We start from the raw sequence: 23,683 nt of genomic DNA, 5'->3' as shown, positions 1-23,683 counted from the left end.
AATTTTTCCGCTGAAATATGGAGATGTTTAGGTGTGTGAGATATGACACACCAGTTTTTTTTTCTGAAGATACTAGTTAGAAAAGTAGTAAAATATTAGCAGCTAAATAAGTAAATTCTTATTTATTTTCTTTCTCTGGTATTGTGAATTATCTTTAAACCTCTAATAAATAACTGCCAACATCTAAGCTTATCCACATATTTCAGCTGAAAACCTCCTCTAATTGGTGACCATAATCAAACTGATAATGATCCTTCTTTGGCAGTCTAGCTCTAAGGAAGAGGAAATCTTACTAAAAGGCTACACAGGCTGAAATTTAGCTGTAACTATTTTCCACATTAAAAATTGTGCAGTTCGCTATGTTGGCCAAAAATTTCACTTGGTGGAGCCAAATGGCTTAAACCAGCCTGTTGATATTGTATTTCCTACAGAAAATTATCATTAAGTAATCAATAAAGAAACACAGGAACCATCTTTTAAACTCTAATTACATGAATTTGCCATACCAGACCAGTTAGAAAATTATTATTATCAACACCAGACCTCCACGGAGTCAGAGACTCATCACGGGAGGTACTCACTATTGCATACAATGCTCATCCAACTGAGTCTTAAACTGATTTAATGTGTCCACATCCACAACACACTCAGGCAATGCATTCCACTCACCAACCACTCTCCATGCAAAGAACCTGCTTCTCACTCCTTTGCTCACACCTTCCTTATACAGTTTCCAGCAATGCCTCTTGTTCTACTTTCCTCTCCAATTCTATGAATCTCTTCCATGTCTACCTGATAACCCCTGACCAGTTTATATGTCACAATTCATATCCCCCCCCTTCCTCCTATTCACGAGGCTTTGCAACTTACATTCCCTCAATCTGTCCTCGTTTCCACAGTCCAAAGACCACTGACTACCTTTGTGAATCTTCTCTGTAGCCTTTCCAACATATCCTCGTCACCATAAAAACCTGGCGACCAAATCTGATCCGTGCACAATAATCCATATCAGGCCTGATCAAGGCCTTATACAATGGAAGCATAACCTCTCTATTTCTGCATGTCAGAGTTCTCCGCATCTTTGCAATTATTTGATGTGATGTCTTCACAACTTGTGCAATGTGGCCCCCTTAATTTATTATTATTATTTTTATTATTCAGGCCTCCATAGAATCAAGAGATTCATCGTGGGACGTCCTTCCTAGGAAACACAAAGTCTATCATACCACTCCTTGACCTCATTGACAGTTCTTGCTCTTACCACTCTATCAGGCAATGCATCCCACGGTTCCACCACCCTCCACACAAAGAAACCACTCCTCACCCTTTTGCTCGCAGTTTCCCTTCGTACTTTCCAGGGATGGCCCCTTGTCATCGCTCTTTCCCACTGCTCCACCAAGTGAAAGAACTCCCCAGTGTCCACCCTGTAACTGCCTCTCAACAATTTAAAAGTCTCGATCATATCACCTCTCCTTCTATCCACCAAACTCTGCAGTCCACATTCCCTATTGCAACCAATCCTCATAACTAACATTGTACAGTCTTGAAACTATTTTTGTTATCCACCTCTGTACCCTTTCTACAGTTAATTTATCTCCTTCAAATCCTGGGGACCAAACTTGAGAACAATAGTCTAAATATGGTCCGATACATGCATTGGCAACTTTTCTTGGCTGAAAGGAAATTGGCACAAGATTGTCTAGCATCTATATTCGGTTGTATTTATATGTGAAACCAAAATTCAAAATCAATTTTGGTGCAATAAACAAAAGACGTGTCACAGACGCCTTTGTATGTTAAGGGGTTAACCACCTTTGTAATATTCTCCCCGAATTTTAGTCTTCATGGTCTTCATTTATTTCAAATTTGCAATTTCTGGTTACAAATTAACTCCAATCAAATATTGCAACCACTGAAAAATGACATTTTGCCGTATGATGCATTTACAAAATCATATAAATTAGTCTACTAAAATGTATATATATATATATATATATATATAACAATTCCCTTCTTATATCAAAGCATCTCACTTAACATTAAAAACAAATTTGGTGTGTGTGTGTATGTGTAAAATATATAAACATTTCACCTTTAATGAATCGCTTGTTTTCCTTTCACTCGAAGCTGCTTTGCTTATCATTATGCACCTGTCAGCAATTTTCCGTGAAACTAGTTTAATATACAGTGGATCCCAACTTCGTGAATCACATGCTTCAGGTTTATCTGCAGCTAAAAAAAAAAAACATTCCCAAAAATTAAGCATCATATATTTAAATCACTCGACATATTATTATTATAAATAAGAATAAACTATTCTTATAATATTAAAATTCTTTTTTAAAAGTTGTTTTATAAATAATAAAAGTTGCTATGATTATGAAATATAATTTATTTCTGTCTACACTGTGTTTAAGTCTCGAGTCTGTCACTTTAAAGCTTAGAATTTGTAGAATAATAATTTGTACAAAAATTTATAGGAGAAATTAAACAAATTTTTGAATACTTGGAGGCTAAATATATATTTAGCCTCCAAGGTACTAAATTAAATCATATAATGCAGTTGTAATTAAAAAAAAAAAAAAAGATGTAAATGGATCAGAATGGATTTGAGCATATTTGGTGGAGGTCGTCGATTCATAATGCTATGGAAAGATAAGTAATTTTTTCAAATGTTTGCTAATAATACTGAATGAAGTTATTGTATTTATTGTTTTATAAGTGTGTGAGCTAGACTGAGTTATTTAGACATAAGTAAAATGTTATATTTCCTTAAATTAGATATATATATATTGTTAGTATGGCACCTATATATAGCAGAACAATGGCAGCCAAGATGTCTTTGTTGGGCGAGCTAAATTTATATAAGTTTGTGCAAAATTTGTGAGATATATACTAGTCACAAAAGTTGAAAGATTTGTGGAAAGAGAGCAAAACTGATGAGAGAGTGTGTAAGAAATGCTTTGGAAGTGAATATGAGGAGAATAAATTACGTGATAGTAGAGTAGAGAGAGCATTGATACAAGACTGGAAAATGTAAATATCAGTGATAATAATGAAAGTGCAGTGGCAGAACTCCAGGAGAATGTAGAAGATCTGAATAAAGAAACTGCATGCTTGCATGTAGTCCTTCACACAACAAAGTGCAAGTGAAAGGCTGAGAAAAGGCAAGAGGTCAGTCGAATTGAACACAGAAAAACACAAGAGGTCTGAAGCCAAAAAAGAAAACTGTAAGAATAATTGAAAGAATAAGCATAAGCAAATAATTTATGGGGATTCTATGATATGGGGAGTTCATGAAAGTGCTACAAAATCTTGTTTCCCTGGTGGGAAAATTAATAGTATTAGTTATGATGTCAGAATGTAGAAAGGGAAGGTGAAAGAATTAATTGTTTTGGATGGAACCAGTGACCCAAAAGGTGAAAAATATTGTAGGAGGGAGGAAGTCAAAAAGCAGTAAGAAGAAGTGAAAACGGAGAGTGACAACAAGGTGAAGTTTGTGAGTCTGCTGCCAAGCTATGATAGAGTGAAAGTGAGAAGAAGAGCAATGATAGCTAATGAATCAATAAACAGTCATGCAGAAGGAATGATATAGAGTTTGTGAACCTATGGCCTGAATTTGATGGATGGAAAGATTTGTAAAATACTAATGGACTGCACTTAAATTCATTCACAGTTAGGTGTCTAGAGAGAGAGCTTTATTCACTGAGAGTGTGGAAGTGCAAAGTCAGTAAAACTAAAGCAATTAGGGCAGATGAGAGAGAGAGAGAGAGTGTGAACTCACTCATGAAGCATGAAGACCCGTTAGGCAGCGCCTGTGAATGTTTCATTAAACTTGTGCTCCCACGTTTTGTCACAATTGCAAGTATCTCTTTTGTGCAAAACAACCAGTAAATGGAATACAGAGGGGTACCAAAGAACCAGCTACTGCTACACAACTCGTAAGTACCCATAGTACTTCATATTAGTTATTATTCAATCAAAAACCAGCCACGTGAAAGTGCCCAATATGCCAACCATGTGAAATAAAGATGGCGCCAGCAACGAAAGATTACTTCGAGTCCCGTCAGCGTAGCATAACCGATAGGCCAACAAACTGAAAGACAATACGAAGCGCCGCAGGTGCGAAACCAAAATTACTGAAAGAAAAAAAGGCATATCGTGCAACTTCTGCTGCAACTGGCTACATACTTCCTGTGCGAAAGTAGAGGATTCAGTGCTCAAGTTACTTACTGAACTGAACCAGGCTTTTTTCTGTTCGATTTGCCTCCCTCTCCGTTAAACAGCTGCTAAACATAGGCAAACGAGTCAAAGATCTCGAACAACGCCTCAGTAACATGATCGATACTTTCTCATCCAAAATCCGAAAGTTGGAAACAAAGCTCGAGATATTCGACGATCAGAGGCCGATCACAAATGCATCTGTACCTGCTAACGAACTCCCTGATTTAATCGCATAAATGGTACACTCGTCGCTCAAGGCCAAAAACAGGAGACTCAATGCCGTTATTTTGAACTTCCTGGGGGAAAACGATAAATCTCTAAAAGAAGAAGTTATGGGACCAGATGTCATCGATTTGGTCCCGTAAACAGAAGAAAGGATGGAATGAACTATCCACATCTCGTCAAAGTGATCTGTGATACACCGACAAACACTTCCAAATTAATAATGGCGATAAATAGCAAGCTAAAGGATAGTAACCCCCAATCGCGTGTACATGCTCGACCTGACTTAACCTTCAAACAAAGGGAACAAAGACGCCAACTCCGAAAACAGCTAGAAGAAAAACGCCAGAATGGAGACAACAGCTGGACCATAGACTACAAACAAACCAAACTAGTGCAAAAACCAAGTGACGACACTAGTAACCACCAAGGAGACCAGTATGCAGGCACTGCATAGGAAACGTGCCAGACCCCAGTGGTCAAAGCCATTCCCCACACACCCTTGCATATCCACTATACCAACATCCGTGGTCTCAACTCCAACCTTAATCGCGTTCACTATCATCTGCAGTCAACCAAACTCCACCTACTCTTCTTAACAGAAACACAAATTTCACCTTCCTCCAGCACCATCTATCTCAACCATCCAAACTATTCACTATTTAATTCCTTTTGATCCAAGGGTGGTGTGTGTGTGCATATATCCGCTCTGACATACCCTGCCAGAGAGCACCTAACCTTGAATCACCCAACTTTGACCTTCTTTGTCTAAAAATATCTCTCCCCCATTCAGTCAAATTCATCTGCTGTCTCTATCGCTCTCCCAATGCCACCAACCACTCCGAGCTCTTTAACTTCCTCTCCTCAAAAGTTGATTTCATCCAGTCCCACTATCCTAATAGTGAAATCATCCTCCTAGGTGATTTTAATGTTCATAACACCAACTGGCTTTCCTCTTCCAGTTGTACAGATCTTGCAGGCAGAGATGCCGAAATCTTTGCCATCACCAATGACCTTACACAAATTGTTCACAAGCCGACCAGAATACCAGATAACCCAAATCACTCCCCAAATACCCAAGACCTCTTCCTTATAAACGATCCTTCCAAATATACAGTGAATGTAGTAAGCCCCCTGGGTAATTCTGACCACAACCTAGTGCTCATCTCCTGCCCAATGCAACAACGCTCACACAGTCACACCTGCACAAGAGTAGTCTGGCATTACAATAGTGCTAAATGGGACAGCCTCCGGGACTACTATGCTTCATTCCCATGGATGGACTACTGTTTGCAGTCTTCCAATCCTAACATATGCACTGAACACATCACCAAAATAATCCTCACTGGCATGATAACATACATTCCCCACACCACTCTGAACTGCGGCCCCCTATCCAAACCCTGGTTCTCCAAAAAATGTGGCAAGGCTGTGGAAGACGAAAAATCAGGCATACCACAACTGGCTCAAATTAAGAGCACCAACCTCCTTCAGTACCTATACTGAAGCCCAAAACAGATGCAAAAAAAGTATTAATGATTCCAAAACAGAATTTGAACAGCCAAAAAAGCAGGAAGCTTGCAGCCTGTCCTAGCGGCAGCCATGCCTTTTGGTCTCTCGCCAAAGAAATTGGCCGCAACTTTTGCCCTACACTACTCCCCCTGCTATCATACCCAAATGGCTCAATTGCAACATCACCCACAGAAAAAGCTAATCTCCTGGCTTCACACTTCGCCTCCAATGCACACATAACTGACAATGGCAAATGTCCCCCAGTCATTCCAACTGCCCAACACACAATGCCCCCTGTATCCTTTTGCCAGAAAGAGATCATAAACCTATTGTTAAAATTAGACACAAAAAAAGCCCCTGTCCCTGATGGCATTCCTTCAATTCTCCTGAAAGTCTGTGCAGCAGAACTGACTCCTATCGTATGCCGTCTATACACACTCTCCTACTCCACTGGTATATATCCCAAAGCCTGGAAATTGGCCTATATTCAACCCATTCCCAAAAAGGGTGCCAAATCGCTGCCATCTAACTATCGCCCTATCTCACTCACCTCAATCCTATCTAAAGTGATGGAGAAAACCAATAACTCTCAACTGCTTCTCTACCTTGAAGGCACCCAGCTATTAAACAACCACCAGTATGAATTCCGTCGATGCCGATCAACAGGTGACCTGCTGTCATATGTCACCCATCTCTGGACATATGCTATGGAAAAATTTGGCAAAAATCCCAAGTAGTCGCATTTGATATCTCTAAAACCTTTGACCGGATCTGGAACAAAGGGTTACTAAGCAAACTCCCATCATTTGGACTGTCGCAGGACTTCTGCAGATGGATTGCCAACTTCCTGTCTGGGTGCACACTATGTGTGATGGTAGATGGCTCCCTATCCTCCCACTATCCAACAAATGCCGGGGTCCCTCAAGGTTCAGTTCTCTCACCGACCTTCTTCCTTCTATACATCGATGACCTACTTCAGTTGACCTCCAACCCAATACACAGTTTTGCAGATGACAGCACATTGCACTCCTCCCTTTCATTTGATAAACCTAACCCTGTACAACTCACTTCAACCCACAGAACACCAACCACAACTTCCCTTAACGCAGACCTCCAAAACATCCTCCGATGGGGCTCAGATAACCTCGTCAACTTCAACGCTAGTAAAACCCAGTTCGGTCTTATTTCACACAAAAAAGAACCTTTTTCCCCCAGTATTATTTTCGATAACACTCAAATTCCCAGACAAGATGAAATCTCTCTTCTCGGAATTACCATGACATCAGGCCTCTCCTGGCATAAACACATCACAACCATTGCATCCTCAGCTTCCAAAAAACTAGGCTTTCTATTTCGCTCAAGACGCTACTTCACTTCAAAACAACTGTTAACCCCTATACAAATCGCAAATCCGCCCAGCTATCGAATACTGTTCTCACATTTGGAGTGGGGCTCCTAAAAGCTCCCTCAAAATGCTTGACTCAATACAGAGGAGAACAATTAGACTGATAAATGATCCATCTCTTACTGACTCACCCCCCCCCCCCACTCTCACATAGACGCTTAGTCTCTGCAATTTGTATATTCTACAAATATTTTCATGGAAAATGCTCATCTGAAACAACATCAATAATTCCCCCACTCTATTAAACCCATTGGAACACGTACAGCCACCTCCCAACACCCCTTCACAGTACACCTTGAAACCCACAGAACAAGTTTCTTTTCCTCCTCCTTCATCCCTGCTACTGCTGTACTGTGGAACAATCTTCCCCCCGATGTATTTCCCAAGGAATACAATATACAGGCTTTTAACTCGAATGTAAACAAGTTCCTCCTCTCCCATCCCACTACCCATATACGGTACTAAAGTACTATAGGTTGACCAGTCAAACTCTCGTATATGGGCCCAACATAAAAAAAAAAAAAAAGAATGAGTGAGTGAATGACCAACAAGTGCAGAATCTAGTCTTTCAGGCAACAATATCAAATGGGGTAGTCAATTCAGAATCTAAAGGCAGTTGGGGGAGGGATGGCAATGGGATGCTATAAGCATCAGGAATAAGAGGGAAAAGTTTTTGGTATTGGATAGTGCAACCACCCCAAAATTTATAGGTATTAGTGAGACTTAGCTAACAGCAGATAACATCGTTACAGGGATAGAATGTGATGGATTCAGGATTCGGTAGATCCAGGGAGAATAGAGTAGACAGTGTGTGTGGGGGGGTACTGCTGATGATAGTAGATGAACTACAGCTACAAGATTAGGATTAGGAGTCAGTAGGGCAGATGACACTGATTCAATCTGTTGTGAGATTGAGACTAATAGGAAAATATATAAAATTGGTTGCTACTATAGGCCAGTAATTATTATGGGAGATCTTCAACTAAAGAGACACAAACTGGAAGAACCATGGCAGGAAGGAAATGGAATTTATACACTTACTGAGAGATAATTACTTGAAACAGAATGTGAAGGAAGAGACTCAGAGTATGAGAGTGCTGGATCTTGTTACAGGGTCAGAAGACTGTCCATAACTAAGTTGGCTATATTACCTCCAACTAGGAAAGTGATCATGTGGTTTTGATTTAGGAGGTAGCAAAATGTGGAAATTCCAGTTAAGAAGGGGTATATGTGAAACTATAAGATAGGTGATTGATTATGATACACTTAGGAGGCAGCTTGAAGCAGTACCAAGGCATAAAGATCTGCAAGGGAAGGATGTTCACAGTGTGTACAGGTGAAAGTCAAGAGATATTTGGAGGAGGCAGCATTATACTGTATACAAAATGTCAGGAGGATAAATCGGGTATGAGTTAAATGGATGAGTGGCATCATTAAGTACGATGTCACTGAATTAGTTTGAGCTGCAAAAAAAAAAAGAAAAATGTTGTGGAGGATATATAAGGAAAAACTCACTAACCAAGCGGATACGCTAACCTCGTGGTTAGCGCATCCGCTTTCTAGCAAAAAGGCTGCAAGTTCGAATCCCGCCATGGACATGGATGTTTGTGATTGTCTTTGGAAATACTAGTGGTGGTGGACGGTAATGGCATTGGTGTAGTTGTGGTCAGTTGGTGGATTGAGCGGCAGAGGCAGAGTTGTGGAGCAGATGCCCTCTCTCGATGAGTCTTTGGACTCCCTGGAGGTGTCTAATAATAACAATCATAATAAAGATGACCAGCATGTTCAGGGAGGCTAAATTAGATTATGAGAAGAAATTAGACAAAGAGATGAAAGGAAATCCAAGAGTATTTTCATCATGTGGCAAGAAGAAAGGTTAACTTTGATGAGTGCAGATGGTAAAGAGATAACAGGGGCAGACAAAATTGTTGAGCTACTGAGTGACCATTTTGCAAGAGTATATCATCCAGTGAAGATATTGTTATGGCAGAGGTGACAGGGACTGATGTGAGAATAGAAGTTGATAAATTAGAGGTACTTAGATGTATATGGAAATATGACTTCTCCATTACTTCCACCTTAGTATCCCCACCTCTGGGTCTGGCTTCCACTGATGAGACCTCAATAAAGGTCGAAAAAACCAGTCTGGGTAGCGACCCTTCCCTTAATGCATAGTGTTATACGTAAGGAGATGTGCTTTGCATTATGGGATACTAAGGCAAGGGATGAGAAATTATACCAAATTTGTCACGAGTTGCCCCAGTCCTGAAAATACTTCAGGCGCAAACTTTATTTGCTTACACTTGGATAAAGGATTAAACCAAATATATAATTGGTAGAGATAATTAGGATATTGCAGAATCTGAATGCAAATACAGCTGTGGGATTGGATGAGATATCAGTTTGCATTTTGAAAGAATTGCAAGGGAACTGGCAATGCCTTTGACTAGGCTGTTTAAGTCTCAGCTCTGACAAAATCCAAAAAGAGTGAAAAGAGGGCAAAACAATTCCTTTGCATCCAGGACGAACTAATTCTGTGGTAGCAAGTAACAGACCTATTAATATCTCAGGAGCTGTGGTAAAAGTACTGGTGAAGTTGGTGAAAAAGAGAGAATTCACAAATGGGTGGATAAGAATATGATACTCTATGGCTTTGTAAAAGGTTGGTTATGCCTTTGTAATCTGTGTTTGAAGGACGAAGTGAACTGAATAAGAGTGATGGACTGCATTTGAAAGGTTATGGTGAAAGTCACTTGGATAAACTGCTGCTGGAAGGTTCAGAAGTGAGTGCAGAGAATGAATCTGATCAAGTGGGAAGTGATATGGAAGAACAGGAGAGTAAGGCAGGAGAGACTGAAGAGGTGGTTATGAATGAAGAAGTGAGTGGCATGAGTATAGAGAATGAGAGAACAGGTGTGCAAGACAGAGATGGAAATGGGGAGGCTCAGGGTGGACAGGGGAACATAGCATGAGAAAGGTTGATGCTCCAAGAGGATGTGAATGCATGTATAGACAAAAAGGAAATGGTATGACCTGGGTTCAAGGGAAAACAGTTGGATTTGAAAAAGGTTCTAAAATGAATAAGGAGAAAAAGAAATCACTCGAGTAAAGCATGGAGAAGTCATGTCAAATAAGTGGTATCAATAGAACTAGTTATAGATCCAAGAATGAGCTGCTGTGGTTGTATACAAATGCTAGAAGTGTAAGAAACAAGGCAAATGAAATGGTTGCATTAATTGAGTCTGTTCACCCAATAATTGTAGGAATAAGTGAGACATGGTTGGATGAGGATGACATCCTGACAGGAATAGAGATGGAAGGTTTCATGAAGAAAGAAAGGGTAATAAGGGAGGGGGGGGGAGTGCTATTGATGATCAAGAAAGAGTTATGTCCATACAAAGTAGAGATGCAAGAGAGATATAGTGCCAGTGGTTATGAGGAATTATAGTGTAAGAGAGAGGTGAATAGAATGAAATACTTGGTTAGATGTTGTTATAGACCTGGTAATGTGAATGGTAGTGACCATGAAATGTACAATCAAATTAGTCAAGCAACTAAGCAAAGGGTAATCATTTATGGGCGATTTTAATTATGGCAATATAGACTGGGATGATGAGATAGCAGCCGGAAGTAAAGAAAATGAGTTTCTCGAGTTTTTGAGGGACAAGTACCTCAGACAATATGTAACAGAGATTGAGGATCTTGGATTTGATCATATCACCAGAGGATGTAATTATAAATAAGGTGTTAAATCACCCTCCAGTTGGTGAGAGAGTGACAATGAAGTGATTACATGGGTGGGTGCCAGCAGTATGAGGACCTCTGTGAGAAAAGGGTATATATGGAACTAAAAGGCTGGTGATTATGAGGAGCTCAGGCGACAGTTTGCAGGTGTAGCATGGAATGAGGAGTTAGCTGGAAAAAAGATCAATTCAGCTTGGGGGATATTCAAGAACTAGTAGAAGCAATGTCTAAATGTATTCCCATGGTCAGAATGTTAAATAAGGTAGATATGAAATGAATGAATGATGAGATTAAGCATGTAATACAGAGGAAAAAGATATTACGGAATCAACTTAAGAGGAGTGGTAATAATCAATTACATGAGGAATTGATTATTACCACTCAAAAAGAACAGGCAAGAAGGGTGAATTAGTTGGTAAAGGTAGCAAAAGTGAAGTATAAGCAAGAGTTAGCTAATGAAGCCAAAAAGAATCCTAGGGAGTTCTTTTGATACGTAGCCAGCAAAAAAAAAAAAAATTATTATGGAAGATTGGATAATATGGTATAAGAACAACTACTGCAGAAGATATAGTGGAGATACTTAATGAGCAATTCATAAAGGTCTTTCATTCTTGTAAGTGTCACATCATGGAGAGTCTGAGAGCAGTTAATGATGGGGAGGAGAGACTGACTATAAGTAAATAAGAGGTATATGGAAAAATAAGCAAACTTGATGTTAATAAGGCTGTGGGACCTGATAATATATCACCATGAATTCTGAAGGAATGTGCCAGGAAGTTGACATCTGACTTGACATATTTTTTTAATATGAGTCTTGCACTGGGTCATGTTCCTAAGGAGTGGAAAGAGGGCAAGATTGTGCTGCTTCATAAGGGAGGTGATAGAATTCAAGCATCAAATTATAGGCCTATCTGTGTGTCAGGTGTTGTGGTTAAGGTGTTGGAGAAGCTGGAATAGTGCATTGGATTGGAGATCAGATACCTGATAGGTATCAGCAAGTTTTGTATGAGGGAGCAATATTCCAGAACAGGAAAGTCACTAGTGGTGTGCCACAGGGTTTTGTTTTAGGGCCATTGCTGTTTAATCTGTATATTAATGATACTGGCAAAGATTTGGATGGGGATATTCAGTTGTTTGCAGATGATGCATGCATAGTTGGGATGAACTATGAGGAGTAGAGAAGACGTTGGGGCCTTACAAGAGGACTTGAATACATTGAGTGAATGGCATGGGAATGGGGATGCAAGTTCAATGTTGCAAAAAGTAAGGTTTTAAAATTTGGGAAACAAAGATAGGATGTTTCCTTTCTTTTAAGCCAAGATTAAGATAGGATGTTTGTTTCCCAAATTTTAAAACCTTAGAATGTAAGGTTTTAAAATTGGGGTGATAGTGGATAAGGATCTGAAATTTTAGGGGACACATCGCCAAAATTGTGAGGACAACACAAAGAATTCTGGGAATGATGCAGAGGACATTGATTTGTAGAAGTAAGGAAATTCTTGTTCCATTGTATAAGGCTCTGATTAGACCACACATAGACTACTGTGTGCAGATTTGGTCACCTGGTTTTCAAAAGGAGGAAGAGATATTGGGAAGGGTCCAGAGATGACTGACTGAGGTATTTTCTGATCTCTGGAATGTCAAATATGAGGAAAGATTAAGAAGATGCAATTTACAGTCTAGTAGATAGGAGCAGGAGGGGGGGGGTGATATGATAGAGACGTACAAGTTAGTAAGGTGGTTGTTATAGGATCAGTGTTGAAGAGGTTTTACAAAAAATGGTGGGAGATCAGGGGAGAACCAGAGATCATCCCTCGAAGCTGTAAAGGAAGGTGTGAGTAGGGAAGTGAGAAGCAGGTTTTTTGCATGCAGAGCTGTGAATGATTTGAATACCTTGCCTAAGAGGGTGGTCTGCAGAGAAATTGAGTGTGTTTAAGGTGCAGTATGGTGAGCTGCGTGTATGACAAAAGGACCTCCTAGATGAGTCTTTGATTCCATGGTGTCTTAGGATGCTAATAATAATCTACTAGCTTTTTATAACGGAGTGACAGCTGAGTTGGATAAAGAGAATGGTTACACTATGATACTGCTGGATTTTGCAAAGGCATTTGACAGGATATCACATGGAACTCTGTTAAGCAAACTGCAGCAAATGGAAATGGATACAAAATTGATAATATAGATAAAAGGGTGGCTGATGGAAAGATACCAAAAAAGTAGTCTATGGAGGAGCAGAATTCAGGAGAAGGCAGATGATTAGTGGTGTGCCACAAGTATCTGTGGTGAGACTATTGATGTCTAATTTGTACATAAATTATATAGAAAATAATCTGAAGGAAGATATTCACTTGTTCGCTGATGATGCAAAGTTGGGTAGGATACTAGTTAATCAAGGTGATGTAGAGAGCTTGAAAGATTATTAAATAGACTGACAGTTTGCATAACAGAGTTCCATGTGATATCCTGCCAAATGCCTTTGCAAAACCAGCAGTATCATAGTGTAGCCATTCTCTTTATCCAACTCAGCTGTCACTCTATCATAAAAAGTTAGATTACTACATGACTGACACTTCACAAAGCCATAGAGTATCATATTCTTATGCACCCGTTCTTGAACCATACTTGAGATTAGGAGATGCTTCATAGCTGATGCTGAATTCTAAAAATAGTCTCTCAGGCCTATAATGACTTCTATGTAATCAAAATGTTTTCCTCTATCTGATCCTATGTGAAGGAGTATCCAGAGCATGCCTGCCAATTCCGACTTACAGGTGATCGCAGATGTAATTTGTGTTACATTTAAATAAATTACTAATTATATGAAGAGCCAAAGGCTTCACAATTCAGCGACATGAACTTATTTAAGTTAAGAGATATTACATCCCATATTGTTTCTTAGCCGAATAAGAAACTCAAAAAGTTTCATGCCGAATATAGAAACTATATAAAGTTCGGCGATTCCAAGCGTAAGCAAATACCTGGATAGTGCAACACTTGACCCATTTGGTAGTGCAAACTGAGGCAACTCATAGTAAGGGTGGAGTAAGATCCAATCACTATTTTTGGTATTTACCCATAATGTGAACTTAGCTCCTAGGAGCTGTATTACTGTTTTACATTATGAGGGAAGGTCACTACCCCGACCAGTTTCAACCTTTATTGAGGTCTCATGGGATGTAATATCCCTTAACTTAAATAAGTTCATGTTGCCGAATTGAAGCCTTTGGCTCTTCATATAATTAGTAATTTATTAGGACACCTTCTTGGCAATTCTCATAGAAGGGATGTAAGTTCTGTTCACTACAAACTTGGTATTAACTAGGTCTACCTACTCACTGATGATACCTCAATAAAGGTTGAAACTGGTCTGGGTAGTGACCTTCCCTCATAATGTAGAACAGTAATACAGCTCCTAGGAGCTAAGTTCACATTATGGGTAAATACCAAGAATAGTGATCGGATCTTGCTCCACCCTTACTATGAGTTGCCTCGGTTTATTTTCTAAGAATGTTATAGATATAAGCATATATTATTAATTATCTGAACATGGATCTCTGGAGAGATCGCTAAAGTGACACATATATGCACGATGTGAAGATCACATGACACGACATGGGTCTTCGGACTACCAGTCCAAGGTCTCTATAAGTTCCAATACCGACAAATAGTCTCAGCTTCCTTTGCTAATGAAAGGTCTTAGCTGCTTCCCCCTTTCAACATTTAAAATATTTTAGATATAGCAAAGTTTTACGTTACCATTTGATGCAGCATATAGTCACACTTCGTCACCACGTGCGAGTCACATGCAAACCCTGGTTGGACTTTACTCACTTTGTGGAGCACTCTCCCTTTTGGATCAATGCGCACTGGAACTTTGCTGTTGGTGGGAATTTTTTTTTGCCATGCATCTCCAGGACTTATGAACCCTTCTAGAAGGACATCATGGTTGAGGGTCCACTTGGTCCCGAGCTTCTTCATCGGTCTGCACTTAGAGGTTTTCATCGGACTTCATCCGACTGTCTGCACTGCCACCCCTTTGTTCTATGGCCGATGCTTCCTCCTCCTTGCTTCAATCACATTCCTCCTTTGTTCTTCACGTTCCCTCTCTTGTGCTTTTTTTTTTTCCGACCCTCAACTCCTATTGTACTGCAGCTTTCAGTCATGGTCGTTTCGATGACGTTGCACTTGAACGCGTGAGAGAGCTCCTCCCAGACAATTGTCCACGTTTGTCTCTTTTCGTGAACCTTGCTTGTAAGGATCACTAATGAGTTTGCCAAGGTCATGACCTCAGGGCCCTTAGTCACCACTGAAGTATGCACTGTTTCACACAGCCTATTCTTGGGCTGGTCATCAAATATGTTGCCTCACTACAAATTCATATATCCCTCATCCTTGACATATCACATACAACATAACCTACAGTGTTTTTCCCTGTTTGGGTAAACAGATATGCACTCATTTAATATTTACATGATACACTTTAACCCCCCCCCCCTTTCTTTTTATTTATAGTACAATTTGCACCAGCAGTACAGGTATCTTTTGATTTAGGCTCTGTTCTTGTTGGATCCTGAATGAAAGTCTGTCTAGTAACGGCAGGCCTCATTCATGATCCAACATCATCAATATATCTCAGCCAAACTATCAGTTTAAGTGTGGCTGTGTTGAGTGCTAGGGTTTTCAAAATGTTCTATATAGAAGTTAGCTAGAGAGGGGGAAACAGGGAAACTCATAGCAGCCCTATCCAGCTGTTTGTATATTTTTGCTTTCCATAGGAAATAATCTGCACATATACAGTGAATCTGAATAATTCAATTATGTTAGGAGGGAAATGACTTAATGAGGTTAAAAGTCTCTGTCAAAGGTACATTAGTGAAGGGCAAAGTAATATGAAAACTGACCATGATTTTGAAATCTGTCAAAGTTAGATATTCTATTTATGTTTTTAAGTGCAGTGAGTTTTTTTACAGATAAAAAAGAGTTGCCTGTAAGTGAGGAAAGTGATTTGGATAAATGTTGGCAAGTTTGTAGGTGAGGCAGCTGTTTATGCTGTCTGCTCCAGGACAAAGGGGAATATTAGGTTTTTGAATTTTAGGGGTCCTGTATATCTGGAGTGGTTTGACATGATAAGGTTTGAGGTTTTTCATAATTTCTTTGGGCTAAGATGTAATTCACATAATTCAGTGCTGTTTACCATTGTGCTCTAATGATGCTGATGAGTTTAAAAAGTATTATTGTTTTCCTCTCTTGGTGTTTTTTATATCATAAAACATTACCGTATAAGTCGACTTTTCAGCATTGAAAGAAAGTACTAAATTTTTTAGGTCGACTTATATGCCGAGTCAAAAATTGATTGCTTTCCAAGAAAAAACTAGTACGTATCATACTGTTAAATTTATTAGCAATATACAAAAAGGGTAAATAAGTAAAAATATTTCAACTTATATCAAATTTATTTACAGAAAAATTATTTACATGTTATATAATTATTTATTTACAAAATAAAATTTCTTTTGTCAACTAGGTATTTTATATCTTTTGCTAAAACAAAGAATGGAAGGACTAAAAAGGCAGTTATGATCCTAGTGGTTGAAAACTTAAAACTTTACTTAAAAACTGTCATTATTTTTAAAGAAATTTCTGGAGTTAACTTATACGACGAGTATACTATAAAAACTCAAATAAACTCAAAAAATTCCAATATCGACTTATATGCCAGGTCGACTTGTATGCCGGAATATACGGTATTATGAATCATCAATGATACGTCAACATTCCTATACATATCTTCACTAATACTGGTTTTTAAATTTCCATTACAGTGCGACTGTTTTTGTATGATTTATGTAGTTGTTTCGTACCAATTAATTGTCTCTATCTTGTGTCTACCTGTGCTCACATTCATCATGGTGGCTGCCAGAACTATCATCTGATTGCTTAGCCCATTACCATTTAAAGATTTGTTTATACATTAGTGGAGGATTTTGTAGCCTACTATGCATCCCATGGATTAAAAACATGGCAAATGAGGAATGGGAATGTTTGTGCATGTGCATTAAACAGTGGGAAGTACTGGGCGACTTGACTTATTGTCTCAGACTTTAGCAGCAGAGGTAGTGGATGAGTACTGACTAGAAGATACTGGGTAGCATCTTAAATGTTAAAGAGAACATGAATGAGTGTGATTGTGAAAGTAAATGTCAGGTGAAAGCCAGATCTGTGGAGAGAAATAGAACTGCTGAGAAAGGAAATGGAAGGCACAAAGGCTGAGCTGAGGATGGTGAATGAAGATATTAAGAGACTATAGGGATTAGCTAGCACAAGGAGAAATGGGAGTAGGTGTGAAAGAGAAAGGGAGAAAATTGGAGAAGATCAAGATATATATATATATATATATATATATAAAGCAAGAGGTGGAAAGACAAGAAAAAGGAAGTGGAAGAGATAGAGAGCAAAAGCAAAGAGAAGAATGAATGGTGTAAGGGTGCAATGTATGGAGATTCAATGATTCAGAGGTCTTCAGAGTAGAATGTCAGAGGAGTACTTGAATAGAGGAACAACAGAGAATGTGGTAACAACAACAATGAAGTGAAGTGAAAACATGGAGGATATAAAAGACCTGAGAGATAGAATGAATAAGATGATAGCAAGAATGCATAGGAAGAGAAGTCTGGAATATGTGCATATTTTGAGTATTTGAGGATAGAAGGGAGCTGTATGCAAGAGATGGATTGCATTTGAACACAGAAGGATGCATGGATTTGGAGAAACTGTGGGGAGAAGAATATAAAATAAAACTCAAATTCACATAACTATTATTACTTTTTCAGACTCCACTTGCACTCAGTAATGTAGTATATACTCTCTGGCTGTTCCTGCTTTATGTAGGAAGAGCTAGAGGGTATATACTACATAAAGTTATAAACCTACAGTACATTCATACTGTGGGTGGGCTAAGAATATTTTTTCTAATTTTTTTGTAAATGTTATATTTTTTATTTATTTTTTACATAGTCTGGAAAGCCTGCTCTAGAGACCAAACATATTACTTTATCAAGTCACTTCAGGCTTGATAAAGCGAGTTATTAGAAGTGGTGCTAGCACACAAAGATAGAAGTAGATGGTAAAAACGGTGCATTTAAAAAACTTTAGCGTTAAGAAAGGATTCTTTAAGAATTTAAAGGGATTTTAAGAGATTTAAGAGGATTAAGTAATTTTTATGGCAACGATTCGAGTTTCAACTGGAATAAAAATAAAACTAAGATTAAATTCATAAATTTACATATAGAATCACATGCAGAGTTGTAGAGACATAAGATAAAACAATAACCTGTGCAGCAAATAGAAATAAATCCCAAATGCCAAATAAATCAACCTAGGAATACATGTATATATTATTTGGGATCTCCATGGAATCATTAGACTCATCCTGGGAGGCCCATCTTAAACTACACACTTTATCATACCATTCTTAAATTCATTCACTGTCTGTGGTCTCACCACTATCAGGCTATGCATTCCAATGTCCAACCACTCTATGCAAAAAAACCACTCCTCACTCCCCCTTACTCATTATTTCCATTTGTAATAACTTCCAGGGATGGCCCCCCCTTGTCCTTGTTTCTTCTCCACAGTTTTAACCTTGTAATTACCTCTCAGCAGTTTAAATGTCTGTGATTAAATCTGAGAACAATAATCCATGTATAGTCTGATCAGAGCTTTATACAATGGAACCACAACTGTTTTATCAAGCAGGTGAGTGCCCTCATTATTGCAGCAATATGGTGGGTAATTTTTGCCATCTTTGTTATATGTCTCCTAAACTTCAAGTTTCTATCAATCATCACTTCAATGTCACTTGTCTCCTCCACTTCCTCTAGTACTGTTCCTCAACAGAATATGCAGCTTCCCATTTATGGATCCCAAACTTCAAGACCTTACTTTTAGTTGCATTAAACTGACACCCCAATTTATTGTCCATCTCACCAGCTTATTCAAATCCTACTGAAGGGGTACCACATTGGAACTATTACTAATAATCCTTTCCAGCTACACATCATCTATAAAAAAAATAAATTTATACCAATGACAATGTCACTGATATAAATGTTAAATAATACAGGTCTCAATACTGAGTCCTGAGGGACTCTACCTTGCAACCTTCTGTCTCCTTGATACTGCTCCCTCATACTCAATCATGATATCTATCAGACAGCCAACAACTAAATATCTCCATGTAATCCAATGACAATATCATTGATATAAATGTTAAATAATACAGGTCTCAATGCTGAGTCCTGAGGGAATCTACTTGCAACCTTCTGTCTCCTTGATACTGCTCCCTCATTCACAATCATGATATCTATCAGACAGCCAATCCTCAATCCAATTCAGCAACATGACATCCAAATCCATATGTTGTAACACAATTATCAGCATATCATGTGACATCCTATTCAAATGCCTTTGTGAAATCCAAAACAATTGCAGTATATGTCATTCCTTGATGAATCACTATTGTTACTTTGTTATAAAAGGCAGATTACTAAAACAAGAGTGTGCCTTAATAAATCGATGTTCACTCACCCATAACATTACCCTTATCAACCCAATGCTGTACACAATCTCTCACTAATTTCTGTAAAATCTTATCAACACACGCCCTCACACATGCGTGTATGTGTGTGCTCTCCACTTGAAAAGTGGAGAGGCAGCTAGAGTAGATAATATTTGACCAGACATGCTTAAATATAGAGGTATAAAAGTTTTGCAGTGGCTACACTGCATAATTCAGAGGGCCTGGTCAGAAGGTCGAATGCCAGATGACTGGAGTAGCTCTCTCATAGTTCCCATCTATAAAAAAAAAAAAAGGGGAAGAAAGCAGAATGTGAGAATTACAGAGGAATTTCTCTATTAAGTGTTCCAGGTAAGATTTATGCTAGCATACTTGAAAAGAGGTTGAGAAAGATTGTGGAGAATGATAAGCTGGGTTCAGGCCAAATAGAGGTTGTAAGATCATATTTTCACTTTAAGACAAATAGTTGAGAAATCATGGGAATATGACAAAGATCTGTACTTAAGTTCAGTAGAATTGGAAAATACATACAACAAGGTGCTGCCTAGAAAAAAGAAGGAAAAAAGTTTTTAAAACATACAATTATATGGTATAAATAGAACATTATTCAGAGCAATACATAGTCTATATTTAATTATTAGATGTATGAAGAGCCAAAGGCTTCAATTCGGCGACATATAACTTGTTTAAGTTAAGGGATATTATATCCCATATCGTTTCTTAGCCGAATAAGAAACTCAAAGAGTTTCATGCCGAATATAGTAGAAACTATATAAAGTTTGGCGATTCCAAGCATAAGCAAATACCTGGATACTGCAGCAACTGACCCTAAAGGTAGTGCAAGCTGAGGCAACTCATATCTAAGGTGGAGCAAGCTCCAATCACTATTCTTGATATTTACCCATAATGTGAACTTAGCTCCTAGGAGCTGTATTTTGTTCAACATTATGAGAGAAGGTCATTACCCAGACCGGTTTCAACCTTTATTGAGGTCTCATCAGTGAGTAGGTAGACCTAGTTAATATCTAGGTCTACCTACTAATATCTAGTTAATAATAAGCTTTTGGCTCTTCATATATCTAATAATTTATTAGGACATCTCTCGGCAATACTCATAGAAGGGTTGTAAGTTCTGTTCGCTACAAACTTGATATTAACTAGGTCTACCTACTCACTGATGAGACCTCAATAAAGGTTGAAACCAGTCTGGATAGTGACCTTATCTCATAATGTTGAACAAAATACAGCTCCTAGAAGCTAAGTTCACATTATGGGTAAATATCAAGAATAGTGATCGGAGCTTGCTCCACCTTAGACATGAGTTGCCTCAGCACCTTTAGGGTCAGTTGCTGCAATATTCAGGTATTTGCTTACGCTTGGAATCGCCGAACTTTATATAGTTTCTACTATATTCGGCATGAAACTCTTTGAGTTTCTTATTCGACTAAGAAACGATATGGGATGTAATATCCCTTAACTTAAACAAGTCTATATTTAAGTTGTAAATCAGTAGCTAGAATCAAAGGAAATACTATTGTATTTCCTTCAAGTGCTTTTCTCTTAATGTATTCTCCATATAGATTGGGGGTGAGTATGCATCCTTGTCTCACACCTTTCTCGACGTTGTACCACCGAGATGTTTTTCCATCCATCCTCACTGCAGCCTAGTTCCTCTCATTGAGTTGTTTTACAAGGTATGTCATATGTTCTGGAATGCCCACTTTACTTAGTATTTTACACAAAAGCCTCCCACCTGATACAGTCAAATGCTTTGGCATAATCAATGAAGCACATATATAAGAGAATATTAAATTCTTGAGCCTTTTCAACTAGTGCCAAGAAATTTCTAATCTAAGTGCCTTAGATTAGAAATTTGATCTCTGGTTCCATGTCCTTTTCTAAAACCTGCCTGTTCTGCAGGAAGTTGTTCTTTGACATATTGTTTAAGTCTTTCTTTAATAATATAGAGAAGAATTTTGCTTGCATATGAGATCAAGGCAGTTCTATAATTATTGCATTCATTGACATTTCCTTTTTTTTTGTGTGTATTGGGATAAAATTGGATTTTACCCAATCATCAGGCCAATCTCCTGTCTCCCAGATTTTATTACAAATCTTCGATATAGGGAATAGTAATTGCATTACTGTAATTTTTCTGTATAGAAGGTCAAGGATTTGGGAAAGGATGAAGTATGTTGTCGATTCTGTTGGAATTATACCCATCAGATAGGATGGGCGTGTTCATATATGGTAAGTTCAATTGTAAGAGAAGCAAGCCTCTTTAGAACAGAGATTGATGTATTGGTTTTAAAGGTAAAGTTTTAATAATACCATACTTTGGGGGGGGGATTTTGGGTGGGAAAGTTTTTTTAAGAAAAACTACTATCTGTGCCCTGCCTTCAAACTGGCTGCCTTTATCTGTTTACCTGTGGAGCTCCTTGTTCTTACAAGTTGGCTTATAGGCCACTTGGAAAAATGAAAAATACATCTCTAATCATGACAACAGAAAGTCTAGTAGACCATGCCTTGGTGACTACACAAAATTAAATTTAAAAAAAAAAAAAAAATCACTGTGCTATATCGCAGTATGTTACAAAGTAAAAATTTGTTTTTTAACCTGAGGTTGCCCTTAAAAGGAACCTAATTTAAATAAATATAAATGTAATAAATTTCCCAAAATATGGAAACATTACTTCTTAGACACTCCAACATTACAACTTCTGACTAGAGTCCATAGAGGGCACCATTCCTAAAACTCTAAACTTCAATCTACTAAGTTGCAGCTTCCTTTGTTTTGTGTGTGTGTGTGAGAGAGAGATGCAATTTACATCATACTCCCAGATGATGTCTCTTTTCACTACAGTAAGTCTCTAACATGAGAACCATGAAATTTCCCAATGTCTTTGTGACAGTTATTCTGTAGACAAGTAGCAGATTTTCAACCTAATTACAAGGTTGTTTCACTACATCTGGAGACTTTCTTAGAACTCTGTTCTCCTTAGTTGGAGTTTTTTTTTTTTATCACCTTTACATACTTTTTATGTGATGTTTAGGTGATAGGAAAACTAAGGATGACTTTGATTCTCCATAAATCTATTAACTATGGTTTTGCCAACCATATGACTTTTAAAGAGCTCAACATCCACAGCTGATGGCACACTTTGGTACCAAATAATTAAATTTAAAATCATATCAAAAACTTAAATAAAGTGAAAATGAATCATAGTTTGCTGTATGCTTTAAATGCCTACCATGATCTCCTTCTTGAGGTCTAGATGATATATATTGAGTAGAAGCAAATTGAATTGCTAAGCATTCAGGTGGCCAGTAATCCAAAAAGCTAACCGGAATGATGCTTTTACCAAGAACATCAGCTAATTTTACCTATAATGTTAGGCAAAAATAAAATTTTTACATGGTAAAAATATCAGTCAATTATCTATCCATTAGCACTGAAGTAAGTATCACTAGAATTAAAAAATCAATGAAGGTACCATATGGCTATGCCTGTATTTTATGAGCAGCTTGCTATCTAATCATTTAGATTAGTCTAAACATACATGAGAAAAGCTCATACTGCTTCAAGAGACACAAACAACATCATAAGAAAGAGTAGTTTCTTGCTTGGTTGAGTAGTATATTAAACTTGACAAGGAATTATATTCTTGTATCCAACTTTTACTCTAGTGTAAAACAGTGATAATTTATGAAATAACTTAATGATCTGAAGAAAGCTTACTTCTTTCAATGATGATTTAAATATCCATCTTCGATTTTTTATTAAGGTCTCCTCAGCAGGAAGGGAAACTTTGGAAATCAGATACTTAACAGCAAATTTTATCTTTCAGAATAAAAAAGGCTAACATATTTTAATGACATAAAATACCGATGAAAACTGGAATATAATTTCTTGCCTAGTATACTGATATATAAGTATCTCAATCCAGAGAGTAGTGACAATATGGTATACACTGTTTGGCTTTTTTGAATATAGAATGTTG

General features: G+C 38.0%; 1 protein-coding gene across 1 annotated transcript in view; it reads right to left on the bottom strand.

The window, feature by feature from the left end:
* Nucleotides 1-23,683, bottom strand: part of LOC150106331 (uncharacterized) — a 404,058-nt gene that overhangs the window by 189,392 nt on the left and 190,983 nt on the right. The window contains exons 7-8 of the mRNA XM_090393084.1: nucleotides 22,934-23,066; nucleotides 2,093-2,232 (exon numbers count right to left, since the gene is read on the bottom strand). Of these exons, the coding sequence (XP_090249210.1) occupies nucleotides 2,093-2,232; nucleotides 22,934-23,066 (273 nt within the window). The remainder of the gene's footprint in view (nucleotides 1-2,092; nucleotides 2,233-22,933; nucleotides 23,067-23,683) is intronic.

The sequence above is a fragment of the Typopeltis vanoorti genome, chromosome 5, assembly GCF_054136105.1.
Source record: "Typopeltis vanoorti isolate ZY-2024b chromosome 5, IOZ_Tvanoo_1.0, whole genome shotgun sequence".
Taxonomy (NCBI): Eukaryota; Metazoa; Arthropoda; class Arachnida; order Uropygi; family Thelyphonidae; genus Typopeltis; species Typopeltis vanoorti.
Note: the sequence above shows the minus strand (reverse complement) of the source record. Positions and strands in the feature narration are given on the sequence as shown.